This window comes from Magnolia sinica, chromosome 1 (genome assembly GCF_029962835.1).
Source record: "Magnolia sinica isolate HGM2019 chromosome 1, MsV1, whole genome shotgun sequence".
Classification (NCBI taxonomy): domain Eukaryota; kingdom Viridiplantae; phylum Streptophyta; class Magnoliopsida; order Magnoliales; family Magnoliaceae; genus Magnolia; species Magnolia sinica.
The window spans coordinates 29,964,646-29,984,826 of NC_080573.1; the positions used below are offsets into that span (position 1 = coordinate 29,964,646).

At 39.6% G+C, this 20,181-nt stretch overlaps 1 protein-coding gene across 4 annotated transcripts in view; it reads left to right on the forward strand.

Moving 5' to 3' along the window:
• The window catches only part of LOC131243790 (uncharacterized), an 82,602-nt gene that overhangs the window by 22,780 nt on the left and 39,641 nt on the right, over positions 1–20,181 (forward strand). For all 4 annotated transcript variants that reach the window (XM_058243374.1, XM_058243397.1, XM_058243382.1 and 1 more), the window contains 8 exons: positions 9,653–9,712; positions 10,149–10,265; positions 10,488–10,582; positions 10,705–10,907; positions 18,149–18,246; positions 18,525–18,628; positions 18,708–18,873; positions 19,052–19,174. In XM_058243374.1, the coding sequence (XP_058099357.1) occupies positions 9,653–9,712; positions 10,149–10,265; positions 10,488–10,582; positions 10,705–10,907; positions 18,149–18,246; positions 18,525–18,628; positions 18,708–18,873; positions 19,052–19,174 (966 nt within the window). The remainder of the gene's footprint in view (positions 1–9,652; positions 9,713–10,148; positions 10,266–10,487; positions 10,583–10,704; positions 10,908–18,148; positions 18,247–18,524; positions 18,629–18,707; positions 18,874–19,051; positions 19,175–20,181) is intronic.

Here is a 20,181-nt window from a genome sequence, read left to right on the forward strand (position 1 = left end):
CATTACACATGCTTTTCTCTTGATGCTTTCATCTACTGTACCACCCTCTGGTAGAGACTGTTATTGAAAGCAATTTCAATGTCACAATACCCTCTGATAGAAACTGGGGCCAACTACTTGAACCGTTCAAGAGCTATCCTGTCCGAAGTTAGGATGAACAACCCTACTACGTGTGCTACTACTGTTTCCTCTTCAACGCAATGCAGTCTGCAGAGCCATCGGAACTATTTGAGCATGATTCTTCTTTCAATATTCTGCACCGATGAACTTTTGGATGTAGATGAGGAGGGAAAGCTCTGGCATAGGGTCCAGAGGTACTAATGTCAGAGGACTTGAAAAGGAAGGATGGATGGTTTCTCCATCTCGGTCCATCTCTGATTTGATAGGAGGCTAACTGATGGACAAAGTGCTCAACAGAGTAACGGTAAAGTGATGGTCGCCAGCTAAGTACTTAACCAACATAGGGGGAGTGGAAATCTAATAAAAAGACCGGAGTCTCATGCCTCCAATCAAGAGATCAAACTCATACCTAGTGAAGACGTGGTTGGAGACAGCTGCTGCTTTGCACTGGTCAATATGGGCGGTCCAGCCACCATCCCTTGCAACAGGCCTTTACTGGATTCTGGCTTGCGCTGCAGTGGCCAGTTTATAGTGTTGGGCTGGTTAAGACTACGCCCACGGCGGTGACCCTATCATAGTGGGTTTGTGAGCTAAATGAGATTGTGAGGTCCTTGGCTAAATAGATTGGCCCTTTGATTAATAAACTTGTCATCTTTCAAAAAAGGCAAAGGTACTGATTTTGGCTTGATAATGGAAAGAGGTGACTGGGGGAGATTTTGGCTTGATGAGACTCACTTGGCAGATTCTTTCTCCTTGCCTTTTTAGCTTTCTATGTGCAAAGAAGCAAAGGTTGCAAATTGTTATGATTACACGCAATGGATCTGTGGTTCGGACTTGTGATTATTAGGTGTAATCTCAATAACGAGGAAATTAGATTGTTTGGTAGGTTCACGGGAAACTTTATGAATTGCAAACTAACCTGCCAGTTGAAGACAAAAAAAGAAAAAGAATAGAAAAAGAAAGAAAGAATAGACTTGGAAGTGGACAGAATGGAATTCACATCCATGTCCTTCTTTGTGTCTCGTCCTGAGGATGGGCAATTCCTTCTTCGCTTGCTTTGGTCTGGAACTCCCATTTCCCTCTTGGAGTCGAGCTTTTGTGTAGATCGTCAACCAAGATCCTCAATCGGGGTTTAATTTAGCTAGACTGGAGGCCCTAGGTCCCATGTTCCCAACTGGCTGCCACCTCCCTTTGTTTGGTTGTGCTCCTTCAGAAATTGCATGCCCACGGGGGTGGGAGGCTGGTATGGAACATCGGTGGTTGTTTGGTTGCTGAGTTTGTGGGCCCTATTGGCATATATAACACCAACTGGGCTAAGGTTGCTGGCTAGCTCTGCGTCTTGATTATAGTTGCACAAAGCGTATAGGAAAGCGGCAATAGATTTCAGTGCAGTGGTGGGAAAGCATCTATTAAAAAAATGTAAACATGTATAAATAGGCAGGAAGTGGGAATGTAGCAAGAGTTCGAGGTGCTATTTGAAGCAAGCGTGATACCTAGTTAGAAGGATCCTGCAACTAAGGTATCGATTATTTCCTGATATTTTTGAAGGTGAATTGTCTTGTGCCTTTTCCTAGGCCAAGTATATGTTATGCACATTGAGAATCGCAAATTTGATGGATGAAGTTATAGGGATCTGTGCTCTTGCCGCATGTTGTCATTTGCTAAGATTAATATAGAGGGAAATGATGCTGTGGATTTTCTTGTAATATAGGGCATGGTTATGGATGCTTTTTTTGCTAAAGTTCAGAGATGAGTGTGGCTCTAGTCTGGGTGTTGGCTCCTCATGTAGGAGTTTTAGCTGCTGCTTTGTTTGTGGTTGGCTTTTTCCCTTGGGCCTGTTGGGGTGCTTGCTTGGTTCTCATTTTTGTTCTTTTTGCTTGCTTTTCTAAATAAAGATTTCTTAATCGTAAAAAAAAAGGCTCTGCAAGGGTGGGCTGTTTGTTAGGAGGGATTCTTTCCGTGATTAGTAGAAAGGGTGAAAGGAGAAAGAAGAGACAGGAGAAGAAGTGAAAGGGAGAGGAGAGAGGAAGAGAAGGGACATGAGACAGAGTTTAGAGCAAAAGACTATTGTGTTGGCCACAAGTGGCTAACACTATTTACATTATGAGGAACAAAAACATATAGTACTCCACAAGAGTACAATGTTCAATTGCACATGCAAACAGAGATACAACTCACACTTCTACACTCCACCTCAAGCTAGAGCATGGATGTTAACCATGCCCAACTTGGAACATGTGCAACAGACGATGACGATCAGTCCCTTGGTTGAAAAGTTAGCTGGTTGATCATTAGATTCTTGATATGATATGCAAATATCCTTTGATGCCCTTTTGACAAATAAAATGGCAACCAACCTTGATATGCTTGGCGCGTTCATGATAGACAAGATTAGAGGAGATGTGAATTGCAGGTAGATTATCACAATGAAGTGTTGTAGGTGAAGAAACATGGAGAATTAACTTGGTCAACAAGGCCTTCAACCAAAGAAGTTCACATACACCATGAGCCATGACTCTATATTCAGCAGAGTGTGCTGCAACTGATTGTTTTTTGTTTTCTTTTGCTTTTCAACAGACTTGATTCCCACTCACTAAACTGCAATAATTAGAAGTATAGCGGCTATTGAAAGGAGTGTCAGCCCAGTCCACATCCGTATAGATCTCGACTTGTTACTGATGATGCTTGGAATAGAGAATCCCCCGACTAGGGGAGTCTTTGAGAAACTGCAGGATGCGATAAATAACATCTAAGTGACTGGTGTGAGGTGCATGCAATAACTGAATTATGACTCTAACTGCATAGGAAATATTAGGGTGAGCAATGCTCAAATAGATGAGTTTGCTGACTAATTGTTGATACAAGCTAATATTAACCAAAGGTTTACCACTATCAAGATGTAGGTGATAATTCTGCTCAATGGGAGTGTTAACAGGCTACGCAACAAGGACCCAATGTCATGGAGGTCATTAAGAGTGGTACTTCCATTAGGAGATCACAATACCACACTTGAACCTTGCCACTTCAATTCCCAAAAGATAGCACAGGGATCGAAGATCCTTACTATCAAATTCCGTGCGAAGGTGACTTTAAAGATGGCAGCAAGATCATTTCCAGTTATAGTGATATGATATACATATAAAATGACAACAGAAAGGCTTGTGGCACGCTTGAAGAAGAGGGTATGATTAACACAGCTCTGAGTGCAGCCAAACTTCAGCAGCGCATGATGAAAGCGCTGGAACCATGCCCGTGGTGATTGCATATATGGCTTTGTGGAGCTTACACAAGCCCCTTGCCAGCAGTTAGGAGAAAGCCAGGGGAGGAGCCATATATACATCTTCATGCAGGTCTCCATGGAGTAAGCCTTTATATATATATATATATATATATGGGCTTACTCCATGGAGACCTGCATGAAAAATTGGTAGCGAAAGAGAGTAACATGCATAAAATTCAACCTGGCAATGGGAGTAAAAGTCTCAACACAACAAAGCTGGGCACGTTTCACAAAATAGTTCACTTTTACTGCTAAACCTAAACAAAAAAGGAAGTAACAACTTAAAAGCCATAATTGGAATATGTCCAACACGACAATGCCCGTACACAATCCGATTTGTAGTTGACTTAACATGGCTAGAAGTCTGGAATCATTCGAAGGTTGAAAGAGATAGAGCCCGTCACACTCATGGCTAACCCGAATCCTCTATCCAGTCATTAGGTCTTGAACAACAAAGTAAGAAAGGGAAATTTTTTATACTACAATTGAGAGACCGAGTAAGTTGACTCAGATAATAAATTTCAGGATGAGTTTGGAACATGAAGAACTAAAGATAAGGATACAGATGGAGATGCATTAATGGTTCCAATACCTTTAACATGAGTATAGGAACCATCAACAAATTTGAGATGACAATTAGATTCAGGTAATGAGAAATAAGAATGAAACTAAGAGGCCATACCGATCATATGATCTAAGGTGCCAAACCAATGATCTAGGGTTGACTAGCAGAGGAGGTGGGCACTGGATGAGCGGATCCTGATGAACCTGACCAAGTAGAAGAGCTAGTCGACGATGCAAGTCAGCAATCTCGTCAGCTAGAGATCGATGAGTACCACTCGAAGACATCAAACTCTGAGACTCATCACGAACAGTATCAAACGTGTTTGTAGTGGCAGCATGCCCCTTCCTTGGGGTTAACCAACAGGTATCCGAGTATGCCTGGGCGGCCATTGCGTGTACAAACCAACTTGTTATGCTCATCACTGGGCAAAGTATTCAGGCTTCGACCAAGATCAGGATTGCCCTGGCCTACATCAACACGACTATGACTAGGGGCAAGACAGCCCATACCGTAGCCTGAATCATCATGGGTCCATACTATAGCTACTAGCTTCAAGTGGCTCACCGCAATCCAACCTACCTTTATCACCATCCCCTCGACTAGGTCCACTATGACCATCAATCATTAAGCCTAGCAGAGTAGAGCAATCATGAAAATTAGAGGCAGCATCCATCATTACTTCACGGCGGCTTTTCTCATGCTGAAGTAAAGAGAAGATAGTCCCAAGATAAGGAAGATGCTTTTGACTAAGAATTTGGGTGCAAATGGTCTCATACTCACGATTAAGCTTGGCTAGAAGATTAAAGATTTGTTGCTCTTCATTCTCCACCTGACACTCCTGAGCATAACATGAATGAATTGGTCTATGGTGGCCTAACTTAAGCTACATCCCTCAAAGAGCTGTATGGTAATCTCCCAAAATACCTCTCCCCCCTGAAAGAATTTGCAATCCCTCGAGTTAACTGAAATGCACAGGCTACATTCTTTTTCTGAGTAAGCGACCGCACCGAAGTCCCTTAGCCATTTCACAATACATAAACATGTCACTAATTTCAGGCATCATTGAGTGGAGTAACCAACCCATTATCATAATATTTTCAGCTTACCAATTGCAGGAGTGGGGTCAGATTTCTCAAGCTTCATATATCCTAACTTCTTTCAACGTCCAATGAACGTTTGGGCTGACTTGGACCATGCTAAATAGTTTCCACCATCAAACTTGACAGTGGTATTTTGCAAATGTAGATCATCATTCACCAAGAACATTAACCCCCTTGGAATCATTGAAGAACTTGAAATATCAATTAAATGAAGTACTCTCCATCTTTTTGTGATAACCCTCCAACTACTTGAACTACACAAGCATTGGCAAGATGCTCACAACTACCAACAAAATGGAACGATAAAGCTCCAACACACCATAAGAACTTTGGATGAAAAAATCAGTCAAAATGTACAAAACAAAATGCTCAACAAGGATTGTATGGCAACATTCCTTCACAATGTCATCATCTCTCAAATCTCAACTGAATGAGATGATTTTCGTTTCTAGAGATGGCAGCTGGTCAACCACATCAAATTAATGTGGAAAAGTTTCACAAAAACCTTTTAAAAAATAGCACGGACAAAAAAAGAGGACTCCTTTTTTGTCACTTTTCTACTTCAAGAAAAACATCACCAAATACTTACTAAAAAATCCCTAAAAAAATCTCCATAATTCTTCTAAAATCATTCTCTTCTAGATCCAATACTTCTCTTCTTCATGGGACCATCCAACAGTACACTAGTAACGTCGCCAGTGTGACGTGATGACGTCAACAGGGGGCCCCGCACACACACACAAAGAAGAAGCCTACAATCAGTGCAAGAACGTTCGCTGTGATACCAAGTAGAGAGGGTGAAAGGAGAGAGGAGAGAGGAGAAGTGAAATGAAGAGGAGAGAGGAAAAGAAAGAAGGGACAAGGCAGAGAGAGAGAGAGAGAGAGAGAGAGAGAGAGAGAGAGAGAGAGAGAGAGAGAGAGAGGCACAAGATTATTGTGTTAGCCACAAGTGACTAATACAGTAACACTAATATTATGAGGAAAAAAGCATATGGTACTCCACAGGATCACAATGCACAAATACAGTAACACTAATATTATGAGGAAAAGAGCATATGGTACTCCACAGGATCACAATGCACAAATACGCACTCACACATCTCTACATGATTTACCCTGCATTTTGAGGAGTCTCCATCCCTGTTTCATTGTAGCTTGGGAATCTTTCTTGCGGAACGATTCTTATTCTTCAGTTGTATCTTCTCTTTTCAGGGCTTCTTTGGTCTCCTATTGTATTTGGAGAGGATGATTCCTCATCATCTCTCAACTCTCCTTTTCTTTTTGCAATAAAATCCACACCTCGCAAAAAAAAAAGGGAAAGAAAAGAAAAGAAAAGAAAATCGTCATCTAAGCCTTATCCCAAATAATCTAGTTTCTTAATGCTATTGCCATTAATAAGCACGCATGAGAAGCATGGTGCATGAATGGTAGTTCCTTCTTCAATTATAGAGTTGGCATTATTAAAGAATAAGGCCCTGAAAATCCGCCTAGCTAATGTTAGAGATGTTGTGTCTAGCAGCTCATTAGAGCATTTCCTTTTAATCAAGGTATTTTGTAATGGTAATGGTGGCTGTATTGGCCACCACCATTACCTTTACAGTACAGCTTGTAATGACCATTGCGGCCCCCGTAACTGTGTTACGGTCTCTCTCTCTCTCTCTCTCTCTCTCTCTCTCTCAGAAAAATCTGAAAAACCTGTATTGGCCCTGTAATATACTGTTACGACCAGTGTTTGAAATATCGATATCGCACAATGTATTGCACCCTTGGGATACAGATACATATCGGTTATCGCACGGGATATATCGTTTGTATCGCATAATTTATCGCACTTTTTGGGAAATATGGGGAAAATGGTTGAATTTTTCAATGAAACTTCAGAGATGGTTAAAAATGACTTTAACACACACTTTTAAATCATAGCATCTTTTAAAAAAAGTGCAAACAATAGGTTTCCTTTATATAGGGTCATGAGACATGCGTTGTCTGATTGAACTAAGTCAACTATATTCAAATATAATGTATAACATTTATAAATGTATCAAAACATGTATGAAAACACAACTAAGTGGACCCCAAAATGGTGAGGACAGTGACACCCACCATTGAAACCTTCCTAGGACCCACCATGAAACCTTCAATCACCGCTGTTTCTTTTAGTGTGGTCCACATGAGATTTTGATCAACCTCATTTTTGGGCTAATGTCCTAAATGATTTGAAAAAATGGATTGATGGCGCAGATAAAACACATACATTATTGGCTACTGGTACAGAGCTTTAGTAAGCCATCACATGAAACAGTGATTATTGAACGTTCACCGTTAAAAATATATCAAGGCCTATTTTAAGTAGATCCTTAATGATTATTTGTCATCCAAATGGTTGATAAGGTCAATCAAAGCTGAATGAAGGAAATATATAAAGATTAGTGTAAACCAAAACTTTTGTGGCCTATAAAATACTTTTAATGGTCATTCACCAGTTTTTCTGGTGTGGTCCACCTGAGATCTTGATCTGCTTAGTTTTTCGTGCAACGTCCTTAAATTATATGAAAAGACGGATGGACGGCCTGATAAAACATATACATCAATGTGGACCCCACAGAGCCCATGACAGACGTTTGTCCATCTCTGCACATGCATTAAAAAAGTATCCAAATTGCGTCCTACACAGCCCGTCTCCAGCTTCGAACGGGCAGCAACTTTGATTGGCCACCGTGATGTATGGGTCTTATCCACACAATCCATCCATTTTTTGGCATCATTTTAGGGTATAAGCCCAAAAATGAGGAAGATCCAAGGCCCAAGTGGACCACACCACAGGAAGCAGCGGTGATAATGATTCTCACCGTTGAAACTTTTCTAGGGCCCACCGTGATGTTTATTTTCCATCCAACCTATTCATAAAGTTATGTAGATCTGGATGAATGGAAAACACAAGTATCAGGTCCATCCAAAACTTTTGTGGCCCCATGAAGTTTTCAATGGTAAGAGTTTAATCCCCATTGTGTAGTCCACTTGATCTTGGATCTGCCTATTTTTGGGTTTATATCCTAAAATGATATGAAAAAATGGAAGGACGGTGTGGATAAGACCCATACATCAAGTGGCTACTTAAAGCAGGGAAGTGATTGGCTGGCTGTACCACACATCGACCATATAGCTGGTGTAGATACGTGTCGTGCGAAGACGAGCGCCAACACTCCTCGAGCTCCGAGTTGTACGAACGGTTCAAAGGAGATCAAAGTTACATGGCCCCACAATGATGTATTTATTATATCCACACCGTTCATCCATTTTCAAAGATCATTTTAGAGCATTACACCAAAAATGAATCATATCCAAAGCTCAAATGGGCCACACCAAAAATAGTGTCGAGGATAATGATTTTCACAGTTAAAAAATTCGTAGGGCCCACCATAACGTTTATTTTCCATCCAATCTGTTAATAAGGTCACAAATACATGGATGAAGAGGAAAAACAAATTTCATATTGATACGAAACTTCTGTGACCCCCAAAAGGGTTTCAATGGTAGACGTTCAATCACCCCCTTCTTTTTGCAGTGTGGTCCAATTGATCTTTAGATCTGTCTTATTTTTCGGCTCAAGCCTTAAGACGAGCTCGCCAAATGGATGGACGGTTAGGATATAACACATACCTCGTGATTGGACCTGCAGAACTTGCTGACGTCAATACACCAGCTATATAGCTGGTGTGTGGTACACCAGCCAATCCGCTTCCTCAAAGCTGCAGGTCGTTCCCAGCTTTCGAAGATGGCGTCCTCAACAGAGATAGGGTTCCGATCATCCCGGAACCTTGAAATACTGAAACTTTTCTAAAAAATCTCTGAAACCCCGGAGTTTTGGCAGGCTGCTAGCTCTTGATCGAGTGGCCCCATGGTTCCAATCACGTAGGTACCAAAATCCCCTCTTATGGAAGATTTCCCCTTTTTTTTTTTTCCTGATTTTCCGATAAATCTACGGATACAACACGATAGTATCGCTAATATCGGCAATTTCGCAAAAAAATCGTGCGATATTATGCGATATATCGCACGATAAAAAGAATTTTGGTTTTTTCTTTAATTTCTGAGGGTATTGGATGGGTTTCGTCTCGATGGGCAGCAATAACGATAATATCGGCCGATATATCGGCCGATAGTATCGATATTAAGAACACCGGTTATGACCTCATAACGTGTAACGGTTGCCATTGTTACCTTTATGTAATGGCCTTTATGGCCCCGTAACGGCTGTTACGGCACACCACACTTTTAATATTATCATGCTTGCAATGTCATATTCGGTTTTTAAATATAGAAGTTACCAAGAGCAAGCTATTGTGCCAATATACTTCTTCCCCTTCATTTTCTTTTTGAGGCCACGAGCTATAGTTTTCTGCCACTTACTGTTTCATCAGTATTTCCCACTGTTACATTTTTATATTAAATCATTGTTAATGCATATAAGAAAATTATATTTTCATTTCATTACTTTCTCTACGTGCAATTGTGCTGCAGAGTACCAATCTTATGTTTTTGATAAATATTTCAGTGAGCTGATCTTTTTTTATTATGCTCATCTAGGGTCATCAAGAAATTTTCCACCAACTGGTTGATCTAATTGGCATTACATCCATAACAGAGGTTGGTAGTTAACGAACTACATTTATGTTGCTTATTCTGATTAGAATGTTATGATCATGCTGTTTTTTTATTCTCTCTTGGATATTCCTTTTTTTTTTTTTGGGAGGTGATTTTCTCTTGGATATTCTATGAATGAAAGTAAATTATTGAGATCCATGGCCCATTGCATGAGACTGGTAATGTGTATCAAAATTTTAAACGTTTCCTATTATCCGCACCCTTTCTCAGTGTCAGGTTTCTGGAGGCCTCTGTTTCAATATTAATTGATGGTACCAATTGCCTATAACACTTTGAAAATTTACTGATTTCGAGACTCTTTATTGTCCCAAATGGATAGACTTAGTAAGTGTCACAGGTCTGTTCTTGTACAATGATTCTGCAGTTGTTGCAGAATTTTGAAGAATTAAATTTCATCACATCGTTCCTTGTTATGCAGGTTTTGATACGCTTAATTGGTGCTGATGAACATATGTATACCAACTATATGGATGCAGTGCAATGGTTAGAAGAAACAGATGTGCTTGAGATGATTGTGGATAAGTTCAGCTCATCAGTAAGTGTGACAACTGGGATTCTTTTGTTTGATTAATTTTCATCTGTTGAGCATGTTTTCCTTTTTTGGATGGTAACCTTATCTATCACAGAGCATTTTTTTTAAAAAAAACCTACTGGGATTGTTAGATTTCTTATATGCTACTTGTCTTTTCAAGGTGCAAAATCTGATGAATTCGTACTTCATTACCTCATTTAAATTTTTGTTGGACGTTTCAAACAGGATTCTCCTGAAGTTCATGCAAATGCAGCAGAAATCCTTTGTGCTATAACTCGATATGCTCCTCCTGGGCTTGGTGCTAAAATCTACAGCCCTAGGTACTCTTTTGCTTTTATGCTGAAGTCAATTAGAATTTCAAATATGTACATCAAGATTCCATTGTTACACTCTTTCGCCTATTTCTTTTAACTTTTATTTTCCACTGCCATTTGTATTGCAGCTTTGTGGGAAGATTATTTCGTCATGCACTTGAAGATTCAAGACCAAAATCTGTGTTAGTCAACTCGTTGTCTGTATGCATATCTTTGCTTGACCCTAAAAGATTCACAACAGCTACTTATCATGGATTTCGAGGCCAGCTTGTTCATGGGTCGTCAGTAACTGCCAATCCAGAAACAGTCGAAGGCATGCTGGAAAGCCTCGGTAAGGTCACCTCTTCTGCCGTTACTTGCTTTGGTCGAATTCACTTGGTCACCTAGCCCACCTCTTCTCTTTCTTTAGAGAAGTCAAAATTCGAAACTGACTATTGCATAACCAGCACAAAAATTGGGTATTGTTTTTCAGGACTCCTGTGGTCGTCATGGAGCCCTCTATTGTGTCTGTTGGACATCTGAGTTTGTGTTTTATGTAATACTGTTATAAAATTCTACTAGGTTTAAGTAGTAGTAATGTCAAAATAAAATAAAAAATCTAGTAGATTTTAAGAATCAGTACAGTTAAAAGAATTCTGCTGATTTTATAAGATTTTTTTTTTTCTTAAATCAAGCTACATCTGTTTTCTTTTAATGTAAAGTGCTGGTTAAATGTATTACATCTCCAAATTCTCTCCCCGATTGTTATGTTTGATTCAAATTTAATTCTACCGATACTAATAGTGTAATAGTAGTATACATATGATTCATCTTACCAATAAAAAAAGAGTGGAATACATATGATTGCATTAGGTATGCTATCTTGACAAAAATGCTTAAAGGCAAAAGGTTGATCTATGAAATATTCATTGCTATTGACATATGATTGCATTACGCATGCTATCTTGACAAAAATTCTTAAAGGCAAAATGTTGATCTATGGAATATTCATGGCTATTGACAGTAGTTGTTAGTGATCATGATAGACCTAGCTTAACTCGGTCTATGTCATGGTTTAGGCTCCTTTTCACTTTCATGTACATGGCATTGCATGTAGGGAGGCTGGCTTACCCTTGTATGAATAAATGACAGAGGATTACTGTATCCATTACCATAATTTGGTGGATATCGGTATTAATTACTAGAGTATTATTTCATCCATTGGGTTACTTCAGGTTGATGCTCCTGGAGAGTGGTGGAGAAGATTATGGAATCACTGCATTTATGCAAAGGCCAGATGTCCATGCAAAAGAGGGGGCTTCTTGGCAGATCATCTAGGCTGGGATTGCATCTGTCATCGTGGGGTGGGGTTTGCTTGGGGGCTGGATTCTGTTTGGGATCCTTGCATGGCATGTTTTACCTGTTACGTAGTCCTAGCGTTTGCTGGTTGTATTATTATTCTTTTTTTGAATTAGTCTTTTCAGTTTTATTTTTATTGAAAGGTAACACTACCAGGGATTGAACCTTGGATCACTCACACACACTGCACTATCTCCACCGGGGATGAATAAAATCTTTTCATTACTCTTCAGAAAAAGAAAAATTATTAGAGGTTACTAGATATTGTGCCTGGCATTGTCTGTGATGGACAGAGTTTTAAATAGTGAATAGTGTGCACCGTTACCTTTCATTCCTTTGAAGCATGAGTCAGAAGCTATATAGTGTGTCAATATAAAGAAAAATAGCAATGCAATTGATTTAATATTGTTGCTCATATTATTTCACTAATCCAGGCTTTGCATTGGTAAAAATGTGGCAGTGGAAAGAATGGAAGAAAAATTGTCTAGGTAAAAAAGTCATCACCTCCCATTTGGGGGAAGAATCATGTTGATCAAAGCTGCTCTTGCAAGCATGCTTATTTATTTTATGTCACTATTCCAGTGCCTGGCAAGTGTTGTCTGTGGGCTGGAAAAGATTCAGTGGGACTTTCTATTACAGGAGTTGGAGGACAAAAGGGGGGGGGGGGGGGGGGTGTTGTTCATTTAGGAGGATATCCTTCAAGCTGGGGGAGGGGTCCAAGATTCACTTTTGATTGCATGTTTGTAGTGTGGAGAAGGCCCCTCTCTATTTGGCTTATCATAGGTTCTTCAAGCTTGTAGATGAGGGAGATGGTTCCTCTTTTTTTTTTTTGGTGTGTGTGTGTGTGTGTGTGTGGAAAGATAAACAAATTTTTTATTGGAAAGAAGAGGGAGGTGGTTCCATTTCTTACTGTCTCATCCATGCATGAGTGCATGGTTTAGGCCCCAACATTTCGCATAGGAATGATCGTGTAAGAGAAGTTTTTATTTTTTTTATTTTTGTCGGATAGGTGTAGAAAGCAGATAAGTCAGGCTGTTTCAGATGAGGACATCACGTCACGTACACCCTTGCGTATATATTAGAGGAGGAAACGGGCCGCGCCGATTTCCCTGTGAATAGGCGAGTACCCGTGATCGTGCTGAAGACCCTATGTGCATGTACAAGCATCTGGAAGACCCCACACTGGGAAGATGCACATGGGCTGCTTTATGGAGTGATCTAGACCGTTGGATCAGATGGACGTGACGATCGGGCCATTGATCGTTGATCGTCCATATCATTTTTAGTCTTTATCATATTTTAGGATTTAATTCTTGATTATTTTATATTTGGACACATTATAAGTGTTTTAGTTGATTTTATTTAGACCATGGCTATTTTCGTTAAAGTTTATGAGACGGGAATTTTTATAATTTTTGAAACTTCTTGTATCTATAAAAAGAGGAGGGCTTGTGACCTCACCCTCATTGAACTTCGTGATTAAAAAAAAAAAGAAAACTCTTGCTTTCTTTCCCTTATCTTCATGCGATTTGAAGATACTTACATGCGATTTGGAAGGAAGATTGGTGCGAGACTAATCTTCATCAACGGATGTGTGAGGTCTCCATCTATCTCCACACCTTCTCTTTTGTTCCCCATCTAGGTATTTTCTTTAGATTCTTAATTCTCCTATCACAAATCTTCGTCTTCTCCCAAACCCAACTTTTCCATACCCATCCCCAATCCAAACCCTAACCAACCTAAACTCATCCTCCCTTGCCACGCATGTGACCGTACGACCACACTTATGAAACCCACCTGCCCCTTTTGGTTTCCCACCATCATTATACCAAAACCCTTTTCTTCCATCCCCGAAACCCTAACCCTAAACCTAAATTTCCTACTTTCCCAAATTACCAAAATCCTAATTTTCAACCTAGGTTGTAGTAGGTTTCTTATTTTAAAATAGACTATATCCTATGCTAATTGGATGTCCCTATGTCCATTAGATCCTAGTTTCTTTTTATTTTAATGATCTTGAGTTATGATGTTGGTAGCTTAGGCTAGGATTATGCGTGGGTTTCTTTTGATTTTCATGATATTTGTGATGATTATAGCGATGTTTGTATTTTTTTAAATTAAATTTCTTAATTCGGCTATTTGATCTCACATGTTACTCAGTTCATGCATCGATCCTGCATCAGTTTCTCAGTCAGATCATTCCACTCGGTTGTTGCTCGGCAACCTGGTCATGGCCCCACAGATCCCTTATCACCTATCCCTTGTGTCCTTGCCTTCATTCGGTTGGTTGGTACAAACAAGGTGCTCACATCGATAAACCTCAGAAAGTGAAGGATGACCATCACAAACATAGTTCGCCAACCAGGCAGGTCAACCCAGGACTGGGGCGAGTTCACTTGGTCTGGTCACCAACTGGATGACGGGGGTGAGATGCACTTGGGTTGCATTGACTTGGGATGACTCGGCCAATTCCAAATGTGTCTGTTGGTTCACCGGAGTGACTGGGAATCAGACAAGTTGGAAACTTTGAGTCCAAATGTGAGGTTAGTTGTGGAAGATCTAAGCAGTACAACCCACCTTATGTAAAGCTCAGATTTCACATAGGTGTGTCATAATGATACATGGAGCTGTATTTACAGGGACAGATCCGAATGTGTGTGTGCTTAGCCAAAAAAAGAAAAAAAAAGAATGAAAAAGAAAAGAAAAGAAAAGAAGAGCTGCAGGTCCTGAGCAGCTAGTTCCTCTCTCTCTCTCTCTCTCTCTCTCTCTCTCTCTCTCTCTCTGTGCTGTCACTCCAGTCCTTTCTCTGCTATAGCTCTCTAATCAATGTCCTCATGTTGTCCCTCCAGTCCTCATGCATAACCTTCTAATCAAAAGGTGGCGAGTTATTTGATATGCTGGCTGCCTATGATGCTTGATATGCAGGCACTTGGTAATGGCACACGTGGCCAATATTAACTCAACCTAAACCGACTAAATTGTGGGAACCACTATCACTAAACTACAGGCTAGAAATCAAATTGGTTAATGATTCTAACCTCTGGTTTTTGGACACATGTTTTTTGAAATAAGGCCATTGGATGCTATTCATTGTTAACCATCCAATAAATGTCCATAAATTTAATATTTTGATAGAAAAAAGTGATTTTTTGCATGATACATCTAAAACCAATATCTATAATTTTGACGGTTTATTTTGAATTAACTGTATGCCTCATGTGATTTCTCAGTAATTTCTAATTGCCTTCAAATCATCCATCTCTCTCTGCTAGAGTATTGAAGTACTCTTTTTGGGCTATTCTCCTATGTTAGTTCTGCACCATTTATAATTTTGACAATTTGTTTTGAATTAGTTGAATGCCACTAGTGATTTCTCAGCAATTTTTAACTGCCTGCTCATCATCGATCACTCTCTGCTAGAGTATTGGAGTATTCTCTTTGGGCTAGTCTCCTATGTTCGCTCTGCACCATTTATAAAATGGTGCCAACTCATCTTCCTCCACATCACAATAATGTACAGATATCTAGATCATCCAAATGGTGGGTCCCATGTAGATATAGCATATTTCTAAAATTACAACAATAATAATCCTTACCATCTGATTAATGGCTATCAAATGAATGGTTAAAAGGAAAATACTGAGTGCTGCGAATTTGAAGGGAAAGATCAGTTGGTTAGTATTAACTTCTCAGCAATTTTTTGGTTATGCTCCATCCACAGTTGGCTCAGCAATTTAGACAGTCTAGATTCTGTACAACTATGCCATGTGTATGTTTGAACAGCTGCCATAAAATTTTAAATATTACAAAACTAACGTAGGAGTTTATACCCATGTCATCAGTGGAGATGACATGGTAGAGCTGGGAGCATGTGAATATGGTAGTACCATCTATCCCTGGCACATGTGGCAAGGTGAAGTGTCAATCCAGATAGTCCATCTAGTGGGCCTAGTCATGGATGGTCTACATTTCAAAAATCTTAATTATCTAAGGATCACATTTCTCACTTATCTTTAATTTTAGGTTATCTTCCATTGACTATTACAATTTATATATTTTTGTGATAAAAATAGAATTAAAAAAAATGAATTTCTTGACTTGCCTAGTCGACCCATCTAGCCCCAAGTGGACCCAACCCGGTGATAGATCGACTGAGTCTGAGTCTGGTTTTGCAAACTATGGTCACAAATGGGTGCACTTTTTGTATGATGGATGCAGAGTTGGCGGATCATTTATTCATTCGTTGCCTTTTTGCCCATAACATTTGGTGGAAGTTCCTGTCCCTTCTTGACACAGTGATGGTGATTAAGGTATTCCAAAAGGGTTACGTCATGGAAATGATGGTAACTGTTACTTGTTACAGGATAGTAGCGGCCATTTAATAAACAATCCATAATGGTCATTATAGCTCATATCGTAATGATAACAACAACAGTCATTACGGCCACTGTTATAGTTATGGAATACCTTAGTGGCGATGCTGAATTCTATGGGTGATCTTATGAAGTCTTGGCATGCAAGAAGGGGGGAAAGAAAAGATCAAGGGAGGGTAGAGTAGGCTACATCGTGTAGCGTACACGGTACACTACGGACTATATAGTGTAGCCCATATTCTATGTATGCTATGTAGCATATGCTACATGCAACTTGCGCTATTTTCAAGAGCTATGTAGCATGAAAGATAAGTTATGTAGTGTATGCTATTTAAAGCACTGGTCCAGATGTATCTGCTATATCTTATATGAGCCAAGTAGTTGTCCAGCACATCAGCTTCCAAGTAAACAAAAGGCATGGGTAGGGTTGTCAATGGTACCTGGACCTGCAATTACTTGATTGACCTGACCTGATTTTAACGGGTTCGGGTCCGATTTTTAGGACCCATTAAGAATTTGGGTCCAGTCCTCAGAAAACATGACCCTGACTCGACAAGGCTTGAGCCTGATTGGTCTGGGTATGAGTACTCTAGGTCCCAACCCGGACCTAATCTTGTGGCAGCCCTAGTCATGGGATGCTGGCTTCCTCCAAGACCTTAAAGATTTAAAGGGCCAGATGCACACCAAGATGTAGATGCCCATTCATAAACTGACAAATGCATTGAAATTCCCTGATCCTTCAGATAGAGCAGTTTGATGCGTAATGATATGTCATGGATTCAGATACCCTATGAGTAGCTTTTAATAAATAACTATGACTGGTTTTCTATAAAATGGCATTGGGATCTTGGAAAGTGAACCTTGTGAATGCTCAAAATCACGAGATTGCTATCTCGATTCATAAGGTCGATGTGATCGTTGCTTTCTATGCACTGTGTTTGTTGCCTGCACAGCTTTGCATCTTGTTTCTTTGTTGTTTACTAAATGCTACTTTTTCCCCATCCAAATAAGTGAAAATATTGCTAATATATAGATTACATTGCAAGTTGGCATGTGTCCAATGAAACAATCTTCACTCTCATGTGAGCTCGCTTCATTTTGAGTGGTACACGTTTTCTGTTTCTGTAATATTTGTTTTAAAAACTAGCCTTTTATCTGTACTAGCTCCCCACTCCCATGTTCATCCAACGTGCCACCACTGGTAGATTGTAGAATGAAAAAGTAATGGCCCTTGATAGATTTGGATGGCAGAACACGATTCATGTAGCTGACCCCAATTAATTGGGACAACGCTTAGACAATGATAATAATGATGAAGCATGGCTGATTGAAAATACCATGTTTTCAAATTTCAACCCCCCACCCCTTCTCCTTTTCAATCTTCACAGTCCCGTGTTCTTGAGTGCCTGCTCATCTACTAGCTTCAGATGGAAAAGTTTTGAAGTGGAGGTGGTTTTGGATTGTACTTTTGGGATCAAAAACATGATATTGAAGTTGCTATTTGTTCATTGTAATGCTAATTTTTGCTTTCAAAGGTTGGTTGGTTAAACATTTCTATTCTAATACTCATACCAAAGCTCCTCAATTACAATCTCGGTACAGCTTGAACTCTTTGTTCCCATATGCATACTGTTGATACCCAAAGACTATCCTTGAGTGATCGTGCATACTTGCAAATCTCCAGACTCCGCCATATAGCTTGTAGAGGATTCTCTGATACTATTGATAAAATATACCTGATTTCCTCTAGAAATGGCTTCTTCACGATTTTTCAATGTCTCAGGTTTTCTTTCTGGTATCAGTGCACTTGTTTTCTTTTAAATGCAACTAGTAGAATCCTTACAACCAAATCCTGTTGCAGGCAATTTACTCAAGCTTTTGGATATCTCTACTACTGAGCCTGGGTTGCCCACCACATATGGCAAGCTGCAGCCTCCTCTTGGGAAACATCGCTTGAAGGTGATTTCTTTTTCTTTTCTTTTCCTTTTTTCTGAATGTTCTTTTCTAGGTCTTTTTCCATGGATTTTGTCAAATTAGCTGTAGCGAGATCTTTTGTTCGTAATTATAATGCCATGTTCACAATGGCAAATATAGCAGCATCCGGTTCAGTTTATATAGAATTTTACTCAGGTCTGGGATTTTCAGGGAAAGGCGATTGTGTTTGCATGTGTATGTTGGGGGCAGGGGTGTATTATTGATTCCTCTGTGCTGATTGTAGTTTTTAATTGAAATTTCAGATTGTGGAGTTCATCTCCGTTTTACTGACAGTTGGTAGCGAAGCTGCTGAAAAGGAATTGATTCAATTAGGGGCTATACAGCGTATTCTAGATTTGTTTTTTGAGTAAGTTTAAATGTCTTTTGGGATTTATAACATGGGCAAATCTACACAGTGTTACCATTGCTTGACATGATGACTGTAGGTATCCATACAATAACTTCTTGCATCACCACGTGGAGAATATAATTGTGTCATGCTTGGAGAACAAGAGGGATCAACTGATTGGACATCTTCTCCAAGATTGTGACATTGTTGGGAAAATTCTTGGAGCAGAAAAGCATTTCACACTGTCGACTGATTCAAATAAGGTAGTCATGTTGCACATACACAATCTGCTCAAATATCTATTTGTTGACATTTCCTTTATTGTTTATATGCTTCCTCATTCTTTATCATTTCTTTGCTTATTTCTGTTCTTGTGGCCTGCCCATGGTTACAGGGTTCACTGATTAGAATTTCTGAGTTTGTTGAAAAATTTGTTTGCAGCCGACAGTGCCTGCTGAGGGAAGACCGCCTCCCAAGATTGGGAATATTGGACACCTGACCCGTATTTCTAACAAGCTCGTTCAACTGGCGAATAACAACAGCCAAATACAGGCATATCTGCAGGTTAGTAACTGATTATTTAGATTGCCTTTGCTTGATGACTTTTTACCCTCAATCCAGCACTTTGAGATTCAGAGTGATGCTACATGAACATTTGTTCAATTGACTTGATAAACTATTGAAGAGAGTTTCACAGAGGAGAATCCCATGAATGAAATTTATCGTTTTGAAGAATTTGTTTAGGCATGTCTAGTGGAATCTAGTTTCATGGGACCTCAAGTTCTAGGGAACTTTGGGCATCCAAACCCTGTGATCCTTGAGTTCCATGGAACTCCGTGTTCCTAAATGGAGAGTTCCATACATTCGATGGCCCCTTATAGTGGAAGCAAGAACTATATATGTAGACTACTATAAACAAGTTGTGTAATAACGGTATTGGTAGGCGTAACGGTCCCCACCAATACTGTTATGCCCCTGTAACGGTTAATATTTTTTTTTTTTAATTTTTGTGTAAAAAAATTCCAGAAAAATTATATAAAAATCCCAAATATTTATGCATTCTCTTTTGGTTTTGACCATATTTATGATGACGTAATGGTCTACTCTTTTGTGAGAATGCTGTCTCGGATTGTTTGATTGTTTCATAAACTCGACAACCATTGATTGACTTCAAAATTCCTATATATAACAGAAGACGGATTCTATATAAAAACGCACCTGTAATAAATCACCACCACAATAACAATCTTGCTGCCTGTGGTTACTCAACCACCAAGTCCTCTGTCATCATGTGGCTGTGGCTGTGGCTGTGGCATACCTTTTGCATATTAATAATACAAATAACTAAAGAGAAAGACCAAGTCCACGAAACTCGAGGATGATTGATCACAATCTTCATTGGACATGCTGTGTTGATCCCATTCTTGAGTAAGAATATCCACTAGTGCAATGGTCATAGCCACCGAGCCTCCCATAGTCGTACCTTTACTACTGTTGTCCTTGATACTGCTGCTCGTACTCATTTTGCTAAGAGTGATACCACGATGATGAATAGCTCAGATTTGGATATA